Source organism: Vanessa atalanta, chromosome 4, assembly GCF_905147765.1.
Source record: "Vanessa atalanta chromosome 4, ilVanAtal1.2, whole genome shotgun sequence".
NCBI lineage: Eukaryota > Metazoa > Arthropoda > Insecta > Lepidoptera > Nymphalidae > Vanessa > Vanessa atalanta.
The window spans coordinates 5,959,855-5,973,544 of record NC_061874.1 but is presented as its reverse complement, the minus strand read 5'-3'; the positions used below and the strand labels follow the sequence as shown (position 1 = coordinate 5,973,544).

Sequence of the window (13,690 nt, the reverse complement as noted above, 5' to 3'; positions counted from 1 at the left end):
TTTTTTTGAACTGTTACAATTAGCTTTGATGATGACCTGTGTCATCTTAACTGATATCAGAAAATAAAACAAAGTATACATCACAATATTCTATATTTTTTAACAGACTTAAATACATGTTAACATCAATTGTTTACGATCGGTACATAAAGAACATCACACTTCGGACTATAACAATAAATACATTTTCTAACATTGGAATATTTACTACTCTCTAAATTGGCGATAGTAAAATTTTTAATAAATACAATGCGACTTGATGCATGCGAAATCATAACAATATCAAGTAGTGCACGAGGAACTCTGGATCCGTTTAAAACGTTGCAAACTATATAACTATGATGTTTAAAACTACCACCAGCCCTGTATACTAAAAAAATATGAATGAAAAATTTATTCACGTAATCGAACATACACGACACGTTACAGAACCGACATTAGGTAAAAAAAAAACCACGGACACTCAATGCCATGAATATTGCAGGAGTTACAATTAATATCACTGCGAATTAATTACTAAATAAGTATAATGAAATTTAAGACTACCCTACTCAAATCGCAAATACATGATTAATAACGAAATGGTAACTAAAAAAGCAGAATATTTTTGTGCAATTAAGAAACACTACCGACAGAGTCTATAGACTAGCTAAGCCGGCCCGACGCAACCCTTTGGGCGTCGATATATATAGTAAGGGAAATCTTACTTAAGTGCAATTATCAATCGAGCACATAAACGACTCAACCTCCAAATCAGACTAGGATAGCATCAGCAACGGGGTCGACCGTACAACTTGCTAACTCCTTTATTAATTATTTTCCCTTTTCCGCGACTAACAAATACATGCACAAGCGAATCATGATGAGGGCTTAGCGTTTAATATTGCTTGAGTTAGTTTTATCTTCCATCTTACGAATATAATATATGTGACACGTGAATATTTCGCATACAAATTATTAATAATTGAATAATTTATGGAAAAAAAAAGAAAACGTTCGAAGCTTCTGCATTTTTAAGCATGAAGCTCAATTCAAGTATTTAATTACAGCTAACACAAATTCACTTTCATATAATTATTCTGTCTTGGCTCTGATATTTGGTTTTCTTATATAAATTCGCTTTTAAATAATACTATGCCAGATTGTCATGAAATTATTGTATTGAGAGAGCTGCAGATTATAAATATGAAAGCGAAGGTGTGTGAACATTTAAATAAGTAAAGTGCCTACACAATTCACCTAGGTTACAGGAGTATGTACAGAGCTCTGAGCTCAAATTCACTATTTCACAGACTAGAGTCATCATCATCGGCCAAGCATCACCACATGTGTGTTTCGCGGATTTCGCTTATAATCTGACTGGCGCGTTGCAATGCCTGTAATAATAAAGAAAATTATAAAAAAAAAACACATAAAGATGTCTCAAAACAAATATTCAAGAGGTCAAAATATGGTCCTACATTAAAACCTACATGTGATTAGTAGTAATCGAATCGTTGAGGCACAAATTTGTTCTTTTAACAAATTGCTAATGTATTTGCAAATTTAACAATTGTCAAAAAATTACAAGATTTTAAACTTAAGTAATATTGAAAAACGGTTCAAACACATCTGTGCAACATTTGAATTCAAAATATACAAGCACATTTGAATCGAAATTTTACATGTTTAAATTAAATTTAAAGCTACGGCTCTGAAAATCTGACAAGAAACACACTAGCAACTCTGTTCCGACAGTCCAAGAAATATTACCTATCCGCATGGGAATTAACGAATACTAACTCCACACACAGATCGCTATAATAGAGTCCTTGTGAGTTCCTCACCTTGAGCATGTCGGCGGCCTCCTTGCGGCGCTGCGCGATGTGCTCCGACTCGTTGAGCATGTTCTCGGCCTGGTCGGACTTGTAGAGGTGCGTCACGAGCTCCGACTGCAGGTTGTCCTTCACGAAGTTGACGAGGAAGTGCATCACGGCCTTCGGTACGGAATCTTTGATAGATTTGCGTACTATGTAGAAGTATGATTTGATCAGCCGTTCTGAAATATATATGAGTAAAATAATTAATATAATATGTGAGTATTTTTATTACAAATTTCCATTTGCACAATCTGAGAGATTTACGTACTAAAACATTAAAACGAAAATAAAGTTCATTTAATGACTTTCTATCTATTTATATATTTATAAATGTTTTAAGGCATTCAAATTTAAAATCACAATGCATATTGAATAATAAGTATATTCAATTATTCGTAAATATACATTTATATTTATATTATTTAACTTTTACTAACTTCAAAACACTTAAACAATACACAGCTACAACATATAACAGGCGACATTCAGTTATTTGTGTGTGACTTATGATGATGATGATGAAGTGTGTAAAAAACATGACAGTATAATAAGATACAGAAGAATTAGGATAACAAGGATAGATTAGTAAACATAAATAGCAAAGAATACCACTCTTATTTACACATTATTCATTATTTTTATATATAATTATAAAACGTACCGATTAGAGAAAATTGTCAAAGTGGTAATAATATATTTAGTCAGTAAAGTAAATAGAAGTGGTCCAATCTGTACAAAGCAGGAAGCGGCAAGCATAACAGCAATTTCGATGAAAGGTGGTCGGAAACCCTATCAGTGGAGATATGAAGTAAGCATTATTTGCATTGCCACTATTATATCTGTCCTCACCGACTAAATCACCCATTTGGTTCAAATGCATCATGCTGATGCCTTCTACAGTCTTTGTATTACATTTTTGGTATGTCGTGTGGTCGCTCCGTCCACCTAGCATCACAGGAATATAACCAATCAATGTATATATCGTTTGACTCGTATCGTGTTTAAATACATAATTATATAGGCATTAACGTACATGTCTGTTAATGAGTAAAATGATTATCGAATGTTATTTAAATGTATAGTAAATAAAATAATCAGCAAACAGAACGAAACAATGCTCACTAGTTTAACCTTGCAAATTTTATTAGCCATTGAATTCAAATTTTTTAATTGTTAAATAGATGACAAACACAACGCATTGTATTAGAAATCGGTAGGATATGTCGTGTACACGTCACACATCAGTTAAGCGTTAAGTAACATTACATCCACGAAAATCAACGTAACAAAGTGAAGGTAAAATACAGAACATATTCTGAAAACTGAATCTTAAAATTATATTTTCTATAGTCCATAGTAAATGTTTGTTTATTATACTTTGTGGTCTTTACTATATTTTTATTTACTAGTACAAATGCAGTACGTTCTATTCGTTATGACACAAACATAGTTATAAATGTTGCGTGAAATATTTACTCTCCACAATAAAGAACAATCACTGAACAAACTATTCCCATCGAAGGAGTAAAGATAAACAAATTAATTTATACTACAACACTATTCCACTTACTACTTATATCCACTTTACTTTTATTTAAAAAGATCCGAAAACAATGTATAAAAAATAATTTTGTCACGAATTCATAATGAATATCATAAATGTTTGAAGATCACGGCCATTAAATGACAAAGTTGTGTTAATTTATCTGTACTCCTCTTGTGGTTGAAATACGCGATCCTTACCTAAAATTACTTTTAGTGTTATTCTAGAAGACATTTTCAAACTTGATTTATTTATCAGTGATAAATTAATATTAATAGTTTACAGTCATTAAGAATTTGTTTTAAAGCATAATCACTGGATTTAGTAACTCCAAAACAAAAAACTCAAGAGTAATTACGAAATTACTAAACTCATCATTCGTATTTGGTATTAGCAGTATTTAGCATTTTTTTACGGCTTTATTTATGGTTTGTTTTATTTCAATAAACAAATTTAATGACAAATTGTTATAAAAAATTTAAAATTTTCTCACCGATTACATCGCAGTCATGCTGTTCCCTGTCAGAGAGCTTCCTAGAAGTGTGGCTTGGGACTTCAGGCAGCAAATTGACCGGTTTCTGTGGAGTCATCGCCTTATTTTCTGGACTACCATTCACCTATTTAAAATGTTTCAAATTCAACTCTGACTTTAGTTACAATACAACATTTCAAATTATTGATTATAGTTCCTTAATTAAACGCAAATCACAGTATCGACTGAATGAACGTTACATGAAGATGTGTGTTACCTGTGGAGTGGCAGGAGATTCGTTACTGGGCGGGGACCTGTCGTGGCCGTCGGTGATGGCCGGGACATGCTGAAATATTAAGTGATAAACTATAGTATCAGAGAATAACCCCCATTTAAGTTTTTAAGAATACCCCATGCATTGGAACCATGTATTTATGTCATGACTTATATGCTATCAAAATTTCTTTCTAGCTATAACATTCGAAATTTAATAAAGTAAAACGCTTTTACCTGTACAGTTGTATATCTTATGTTACTTTACGAAAATATACAGTGTTTTTATATTTATATTGAAACTAGAGTTTGGAAAGAGAGCCCATTTTGTGTAAAGCCATGAAAATAATCAAAGATAATTTAGTATGTAGAGATGAATTATGGAGTTTTAACATGGAGCACTCGCAGTCAATACTCAATTACCTGGTACGTATCCATCATTTTTGCCAACAATACCAAGACGGACCCTCTTTCACCCATTTGGCGAAGAAATTGCTACGAAAAATACGCATAATTACTTAAACTCATTACATATTTTTAATAATTATTATATTCCATTATGAAATAATATCATGATTTAAATCTTACGACTAAAAACTAATTTCGCTGTTTGTTAGTTAATTAATAATGGCACAATTTATCGAGTGACAATTACGATTTAAATGTGAGCCCGCATTTACTTACCTGTTTTAACAAACACCGTAAATTTTAATCTACTTTTATATATAAAAGATTGAGGTTTAGTTTTGGGATTGTAACTATGATGATGGTGATGTATGGATCATTTATGAATACTAATGAATCTATTAAAAATAATGTTCCTGAGGAATGGACAATAAAAACGTCAAATTAACGTAATGTTTAAAAATGGTTGAGAAATGTTTTAAACTATATCCATCATAATTTTTTTCCGCAACTCGTTCGATAACATTTTTAATGTTAGTAATTATTTACTGTTTAGAACTAAAACTTTAACCAATGACATATATTTGGGACATTCAACAAACATTACGGGTTAAGAATTTTTATCACCCATGAATGAAATATGGTTTTTCCGTTTCGACATTTTCTTAGATCTTCTATTAGTACTTAGTAAAGGCTTGATTTGGCTTTTACAACGGTAAAAAGGCAGTTAGCGTCAAAGTCTGCCTAAAAGTTGCCTCATGTAACATGGTCATTCTTTAACGAAGGATACCGTTTTACAAGCCACTCTTTTCATCAAAGCTACTCCTTTAATATTTGTAGGTTAAACTTGCAACTTAATTTGAAATCACTAATCGATCTAATGTCGAATGAGCTACACAAAATATACTACAGAAAATAGTTTAATAAAAATTAGTTTATGTTAACTGTGATTACTTAGATAAACAGTCCGACAAGGATATTCTAGCTTTATGACCACAATCGGAATTGATATCGAAATTTTTACAAGTGTCGTATTTTGATAGCCGCTGCTACAGAAAAGTTATACCATATCTAATGGGAAATCCAAATGGACAATCATATAACATAACACATTATAATAACTACCAAAATATACCGTATAATTGTAGTTACTATTTTGTGTTCTTTGGATATCTGTTTAGCTATTTATGAAAACTGGAAGAAGCACTAGGGGTGTATAGAAAACAAAGAAAAGAAAACTTGTTGGATATTTTGACACTTAGGTCGAATAGCGATGATGGGGATGATGGGGATGTAGACTTTAACACGCGAAAAATTGATTTGAATATAACTTGAAATACACTTTCTGATTTTGTTGATATAAACCTAAACGTAACCTAACCTTGATAAAGAATAAAATAAGCAAAAGGTATTTTTTTACCTTTTGCTTATTTTAAAAATGCCCCATAAAAAGTCTTTAAAAAAGTTATAGCCTTTTAACAAAAAAACAATAAATCAACCACTATCACCACATTGATTAGTAGATCTACTCATGACATGGACAATGCACACTTGTTATAACGTTTTATGAAGTAGCTTCCTTGAATACCAATCCATCACATCTTGTCAGCCATTTTCATTAGTACAGTTAGTGGATTCCTCACCACGAGCTAGAAAAAAATGTGTATATACTTTGAAAAGTGTGGATACCGGCGTAGAAGTCGGCCGAGGTGTCTTCTGCCGATACATCGGGCTGTGTTCTTCCACCAGCCCGTCTGTACTCTTGAGTAGACCAGAGACTAGTGCGGCTTCGCGGTGGAAATCGGGGTGCTTAGTATTGATGTATGCAAGTTCGATGGCCACTAGATTTTCGACCTGTATACATTAAAAAATTGGTTTAGAATATCTGTAATATATATTTAATAGGATACTCGATTTAAGTTTCAAAGGCTGACAACTATATGATGCCATTAATCAAATTAAAAGTCGTAGGTACATCATGATTACTATTGTCGTGCGTTTAAGTAGCTAAATTATAAAGTCAAAAACCCGAAGATCCTAGATTCGAGCCCAAGGTTGATCAAATAAATAGGTCATTAACATTTTTCGTCGCACAATTCTCAGTAGCAGTCCGGAGTCTGGAAGTTGTCAGTGTTTATAATCTCGTGCTTCGCAAAGCGTATGAAGCATTTGAATCTTTCCGTTCGAGTCGAACAATGTGCTCGTGTTTGCCCACACACTTATACAATTATAAAGGTCCTGTGCTGAACAAAATCAACAACAGGCAACAACTTGGTGGTAGGGCTTTGTGCAAGTTCGTCTGGGTAGGTTACACACTCGTCATATATTTTACCGCACAGTAGTAATACTTAGTACGATTGTGTTCCGGTTTGGAGGCACAGGCAAAGTTAGGTGGGTGGCGCGTCTGTGATGTAAAAATAGTTAAAAGTACACACGGCGTCAACGTCGCCGACAAAAAACAGGACGAATGAGTGCAGTACAGCTGCCCGGGCTCACCATGGAGTTGGTGGCGGGCAGGCGCGTGCGCAGCAGCTGCGTGACCACGTCCACGATGCGCTGGTGCAGGCGCGGGAAGCGCTGCATCTCCTGCTGCACCTCGGTGCCGCAGTGCTGCACGATGCGCTGCATCTCCTCGTGCACCTGCGACGCTCGGTTACTTACATACTTGCTCCGATTTTGGGTCCGGCCGAGTATCGAACATATGCGTGCGTTTACTAGTCATAATATATTTTATGCAAAGTAAATGATGCAATCGCTTTACACCTACGACTGTAGCCAGTGACTCATATCGGGCCTCTTTCAAAACTAGTCCTTACTGAGGGGGGTGGGGTCATTATTGGTGTTGTGCTTTGTGGGACCAGAGACACTAAGTTTTGCTTTGTTTCTGGCTTCTGTTTATGAGTAAAAGGCAATAGTTACAGCTTTTGTTGAGATAAAATAGGCAATGAAAGTTTCCTTAACAGTTGGTCATTTTTGAAGAAAAATGGAAATATTAATTATTTCCATAATTAATATTTCCATTTATGCTTCTTTTTTTTTGACTTAAAGATGGAGAAAGGATTAAATTAGGGTTTGTATGGAAGTTTGCCATTTCAGATTGATGAAAAACGGAAATCGATGGTTTGTGAATAAGAAAGAAAAGGAGGGTGTTCTTGTTACTAAATATTTCTATGGAAATTGATCATTTTTATGTTAAAAAATGGAAACATGTATGTGTCTTTCGTTTTAAAGTAAAATATATTAATATAACGTTTTAAAAAAACCACCACCACCATTTGTATAAATGTTTGCATAAATCACATTCAAAATGTGGAAGTTAATAAATACTAATTTTAAATAAATACATTGTTACTCCAAAAACTGAGAGATCATTTTTTTGAATCAGTGTTGTAAATGTTAAAATAGTTTTACTTTAACCACACACACTACCCAAAATTCTAAAGTATTATATATTATTATTTACATAATGTAAGTAAAATTACTCAGCGAAAAAAACAAAGGGGTTTTTAAAGGTAAAATAAACACAAAACCTTCCCTGCCTAAGGCCATGCTAATACTATTCAACTGAGGATGTGAGGTTCATTACCAGTTCTACGCAACGTAGTGACGGATCTTCCAGTCTTCTGATCTGTCTCTTCACCAGTAACTCGAACGAGACTTCGGGAACAAATAGCGCCGGCCTAGGGCCCGTAGCATTGCGTATTGCAGTTAATATGTCCATACGTGATAAACCTGAAATATTAAAGCATTTCATAAGAAAAAACAGTTAATGAATATATTTCGGCGACTCTGTCGAAATGGCGATTTGTATATTTTGTTATAAAATAGAACTATACATTTTTAAGGAATCTTTTGATATATATTTTTATACATTTTATTGGTTTCTATGTGAGATTTGTTAAATATTTTAGTGTGTGTATAATTAAAATTATCACCCAAAATAATAAAACAAAATTCTGATGGTAGTTAACCCGACATTTATCGATTACCCGAAGTTATAAGAATTATTGTTGAATTGTACTGAATTGAAGTCAGCATAAGAATATTTCATGTTTACTGATAATATAATTTAAATCTCTCACCTACTAAAGGATGTATAGAGTCCAATGTACGGCCAAATGTCTCATGGAATATATAGCATATTCGAGCACCACCACAAAGCTCTGTGGTCTCAATGTTCCTCGCAGTACCCTCTATGGTGGAACAGTAGGCGCTGGCGAACTTTGTTATAATTTGCAGTAGAGTTTGGGATTTGTCCGAAACATCTTCTCCATATGAGTTGAGTAATGATTGGAATTGTGAAATCATAACATTGACTCGCACCTAATAATCAAAGCAGTGTAAATTTTATGTCATAAAACATATTATTCATAAAAACTCCTTTTTTAATTTAACACAGATAACCTTATTGGCCATTGTATGTATAAACACTTAGGGATAGCCTTGTAAAAAATTTTAATAAGTCTTCAGTCGTCATTATCAATGCTCTACCAATAATAAGATCTAAAATGCTATATTTCTTATGCCTGTAACTGTAGACACTCAGTCTTCATTAAATACAATTAAAAAGAAAAAGCACCGAGTAATGGTAGACTAGACAGTATGTACCTGAATGGGCTTACACAAGTTTTAATCTGGGCTAAGAATGATTCTCATCAAATAACCTTGAAAATGTATACATTGAGGTCATGTCATGTGCAAATAACTCTTAATGGAATATAAAGAAAGTTTATATAATGTACCTTTAGTTCGGGTAAGCAATCCCTTATATGGTGCATCAAAAGCCTGTTCAGCGTTTTGGCTAAGTAGGGAGTGCCATTGCGAGTTGCAATCGTCGGGTACTTCCTTTGAAGATATGTGGCTTCATCCTTAAGGGCATCCTAAGCAGTAATATTAACAATTAATAATTTATTCAAAAAAACTTTTAAATAAAAATAAAGAATACTATTGACAAAAAGACAATATATTTTACATTATCAAATAATTCTTTTAAAAAATCATCATTTATATTGTTGACAATTGACATACAGTAAGTAATTGATACTGGTTCAAGCTAGATTTCATTTCATCATTGTAAGCAATCTTAAGTTTCCTTTGTGAAAGCATATCATTTTACAAGGCTTCTTGGAACAACTTATAAATGTTGTAAAAACTACACATACAATTTGAAATATTATTATTTTCTTCTTTATAAAGGTTTTCAGTGCTCACACTAAAAAACTAAACCTAAATAAAAAAATAATTATTTTATTGTACCTCAATAGTTTTTTTATCTATTATATCTTGTTGAGATCTGTTAACAACACCAATGATTCCCAGTTTCACGGGAATCACACGTCCACATAGAATATCAATGGCATCAGTTCCTAAAATAGAAAACAACATTAAGCACCTCTCAATTGAAGTAAATATACCTAAAAAAATTGTGATATTTAGTATTTAAAAAAGTTACCTGCATCCATGAGATCTAACTTTGTTACAACTGCCAAAGTTCTCCTACCATCAGGATCTACCTCTTTGGCCATTTTAATGGCTTCACTTGTAGCCATATCAGTGTTGGCAGCTGTTACTGCTAAGATTATAGAATTAGGATTGGAAATATACTTAATAATAAGATTTCTTATTTGGCTTTCTATGTCTTCCGGTTGATCTCCAATAGGTACCTAATGTATGAATAAGAAAAACCATTATAATTATTTCTCTTTTGCAACAAAGTCATGGATCTCTCATATTAGTCAATAAAAATAAATTCTTATAATACCTTGGTAACTCCAGGCAAATCTACAAGTGTCAAATTGACAACTCTGGTGGAATAAATCTTCAAGTTGATTGGTTCTGGACATATTCCTTTATTACTACCGGCCATACGATCGGTTTCTCTTTCTATCTCCTGCCTTATTTCGTCGAAATTTGCATGAATTCTTTCTTTTGTATGGAGAAACTTGCCCCATTCTTCTAAGTTTATTGTACCTGTAACAATATAAAAATAGTTTATCAATATTATTATGAATAAACAATAGTTGCTATATACTATTAAGCATAAAAGACCAATAATGGTATGGTTTAAATTTTTTTGATTATCAGCAAACATTTGGGGATCGAATCCAATCGTGAGAATGCTATTTTTAAAATGAAATCTTTCACCATAGCAATAAACACTATCTCATTTAATCAATGGACAAACATAACATAAAATATGTCCATTTAAAATACAAACCTTTTGAAAATACGGTTTGAGACAGTTGAACTAATGGATTCCATGATAAATTTTCTGTCTCCTGCTGTCTATATACTAAAGTATTATATTCATCTTGTTTATTATGGTTTTTTAAAAAAATGCTAAATAAATAACATAATAATCATCAAATATACATACATATATTACATAAATACTTTGTAAATATTCAGAAATAGTGAATATAAATGACTGATAATATTATTATTATAAATGTAGAAACAAAAAACATACAATAACAATTTTTTTTTAATTATTCAAATAATAACCTCATGGTTTTCATTTTAAGTTATTGCAAGTGAGGCTATGTGAATTGTATCATTGTGAATCCGACATAACAAAGACTTACATTTAATGAAAAAATGTAAACATTGTTAATGAGTGTGAATCATTTATCTCGGAAATGAGGACTAGGTTATCTGGGTTTAATTGTATTACATGCTTGCATAGTTATTGTTGTAACAAGTTCTATTGATGTTTTACTTTTGTTAGGAGAAAAAAAGATTTTTATATTTATTTTTCATTTCACAAATAGAAAAATTTATAGAAATTATTACTCAACCTCTACAGCCTTACCAATATATATTTATAGTTTTCCTGTTTGAGAATTTGATTTACACAATATAATTTTATATATTATATTCATAATTTAATACATTGTACTTTAATAGGAAAAAAATCGGGATAAACAAATTTTTGTCATGGTTAAGTGAGTTATATAAAGAGATAGTGTATAATGCCATGTCATTCATAATTGGTAAAAAATATCTAAAGTACAATTTTTATCAATGATAGATAAAATGTGCCAATTGTAATAAATAATTTAAGAAAACCAAATTAAGATATGAATCAGTCTGTGTACCTTCTTCAGCTGAGCGATGTTCCTTGCTATCTTTAGGGCTGTATACCAGCTGAAGAACAAGAGGACGACGTGTAACGATGCCAGGTCCTCGAGGTAGAAAGGAACGTCCGACAAGGCTCTCTATAACGGAACTCTTGCCAGAACTCTGTAAAGTAGTCAGATTTTTTATTATAATTAACAACACAAGCAATTAACTAATGATAGAATAAATATACCTAACTGTAAAATATAACGTTACTGTTAATAAATAATGCATGCATTTCAAATGTGGACTTATAAGATGTTGACAAGAAATATTCATAGGCAAGTCTATATAACGGAATGGGGACAAAGACTTTCAGTGACATCTTTACATAACCATTGTCTTAATGAAGAGGAAAAAACTGATACACGTGTTTATTTGTTTATGAGAAATAGGAATAGATCTGATAAAAAATATTATAACCTGAGTTCCTAATACAATAATTTGAGGTAATTGGATGGCATCAGCTCCGACGGTGTTAAAAACGTCTTGTAACTTATTAATAACTGGTATGAGTGCTTCCATAGTTATTTAAGCACTATGATTTAATTCACAATTATCTCAAGATAAAAGCACAACTTTACTGTAAAAATAATTATTTCATTCAAATTAATAATTATCAAAACACTAAACTGACCGGTAAAAGTCGGCCATATTGATTCAAGGAACGATAGTGAGGTACTGATATTTTAATTTATTAAATATCGATAAAAATAAATACTTTACTATATTTTTCGGTATTAATATTTTATCCAGATATTTTAATCTGATAGTCAATATCCAGTCTTCCTAACTAAAATGTTGGTTAAAACCATAAAAGAGATGAGAGTGAGAGAAAGAGATGAGAATAAAAGGCTATAAAGTAGATGAGAATAAGAGGACATGAATAGTGACAGTGTATAGCTGCCAATTTTATAACTCCAGACTTTGACTACGTATTTCTCACACACAAAATTTTTAATAATGCAAATTAAAAAAAAGTCATAGTGTCCCAAATATGACACAACGCGTAGAGAACGTTTCTCCATTCATTTAGTATATTGGATTTGATTTTTTATGCCTAAAACCAACAAATATGTTCAAAGAAAAGGAGAGGTTACAATAATGAAAAAAGTCTCTATAATCTCGTTTAGATCATTAAAATTTATATCAATAATTTATGATTTTCAGAGAAAACCTGGATCATATTATAGAATGAATAAAAAAAATGGTATTCTGTCTGTTTTTTAGTATCGATGATATTTATTACTTCACTATAAATATGCGTGAAGTGCTGCCAGAAAAGAAAATTAAGTCTGTTGTGTGAAATGATTACCATAAAAAAAACATTTTTATAATATTTAAGGTGTTAAATATGGTCATCATTATAACACACTACATAAATCGACACTTATTGATAATTAAATACCTAAGAATGAATTCTAATTACAGGAATTCTAGTGACAATCTAGCTTTTTCTCAATACCAATTTTACAAATAAATAAGATCAATGGCAATTATTTAATCAATTCATCTTTATTTTTCATAAATATTCAGTCTTTCATCAATATTGATAAAAGACTAAAAATGCTATTTCTAGAAAATTTACAATTAGACGCGCCAACATTGACCTTACGATCCGTGCCCAAAAAGAAAAATTAATGGCAGTATAATTCAGATTTACGTGCTTCTGTTTTTAACTTTATTTTAGCCAGTTGTATGGATAAAGGAGTCTCCTAAATATAGATACATTTATAAACTCTATTCCAACCATAACAGGAAAAAAGCTAAATAAACAAATTGACAGGATATCATTGGTCGAGAGCTTGATAAGTCTATGATATTCACTATGAATTTGCGACGAATTGAACGTCGACGAAATTGTTACCCGAATTTCTAGTAAACATAAAGTGGAAATAAGTGGTTAAGCGCCAGAGTGTTGTATTATAAATAAAGATATATTCATCATAAATTCATAATAGTGCACTATTGTGCAAATAGAGTTATTAGCTATTAGCAAATAGAGTTATTAGCAAATCG

At 31.8% G+C, this 13,690-nt stretch overlaps 1 protein-coding gene across 5 annotated transcripts; it reads right to left on the bottom strand.

Annotated features, from left to right (window-relative positions):
• Nucleotides 1-76: 76 nt before the first annotated feature.
• Nucleotides 77-12,320, bottom strand: LOC125077555 (dynamin-1-like protein). 5 transcript variants are annotated; one of them, XM_047689489.1, is made up of 16 exons: nucleotides 12,095-12,320; nucleotides 11,650-11,794; nucleotides 10,314-10,522; nucleotides 10,005-10,215; nucleotides 9,809-9,918; nucleotides 9,295-9,432; nucleotides 8,635-8,875; nucleotides 8,139-8,284; nucleotides 7,049-7,192; nucleotides 6,224-6,406; nucleotides 4,571-4,642; nucleotides 4,152-4,220; nucleotides 3,896-4,019; nucleotides 2,709-2,804; nucleotides 1,827-2,038; nucleotides 77-1,376 (listed from the first exon to the last, which is right to left on the bottom strand). In XM_047689489.1, the coding sequence occupies exons 1-16, from the start codon at nucleotides 12,194-12,196 to the stop codon at nucleotides 1,320-1,322; spliced, it is 2,259 nt and encodes a 752-aa protein (XP_047545445.1). In that variant the 5' UTR covers nucleotides 12,197-12,320; the 3' UTR covers nucleotides 77-1,319. The 5 variants fall into 5 exon arrangements, with proteins under 5 accessions (XP_047545445.1, XP_047545446.1, XP_047545449.1 ...); XM_047689490.1 differs by having other exon boundaries at nucleotides 6,242-6,406; XM_047689493.1 differs by lacking the exon at nucleotides 2,709-2,804.
• Nucleotides 12,321-13,690: the final 1,370 nt, after the last annotated feature.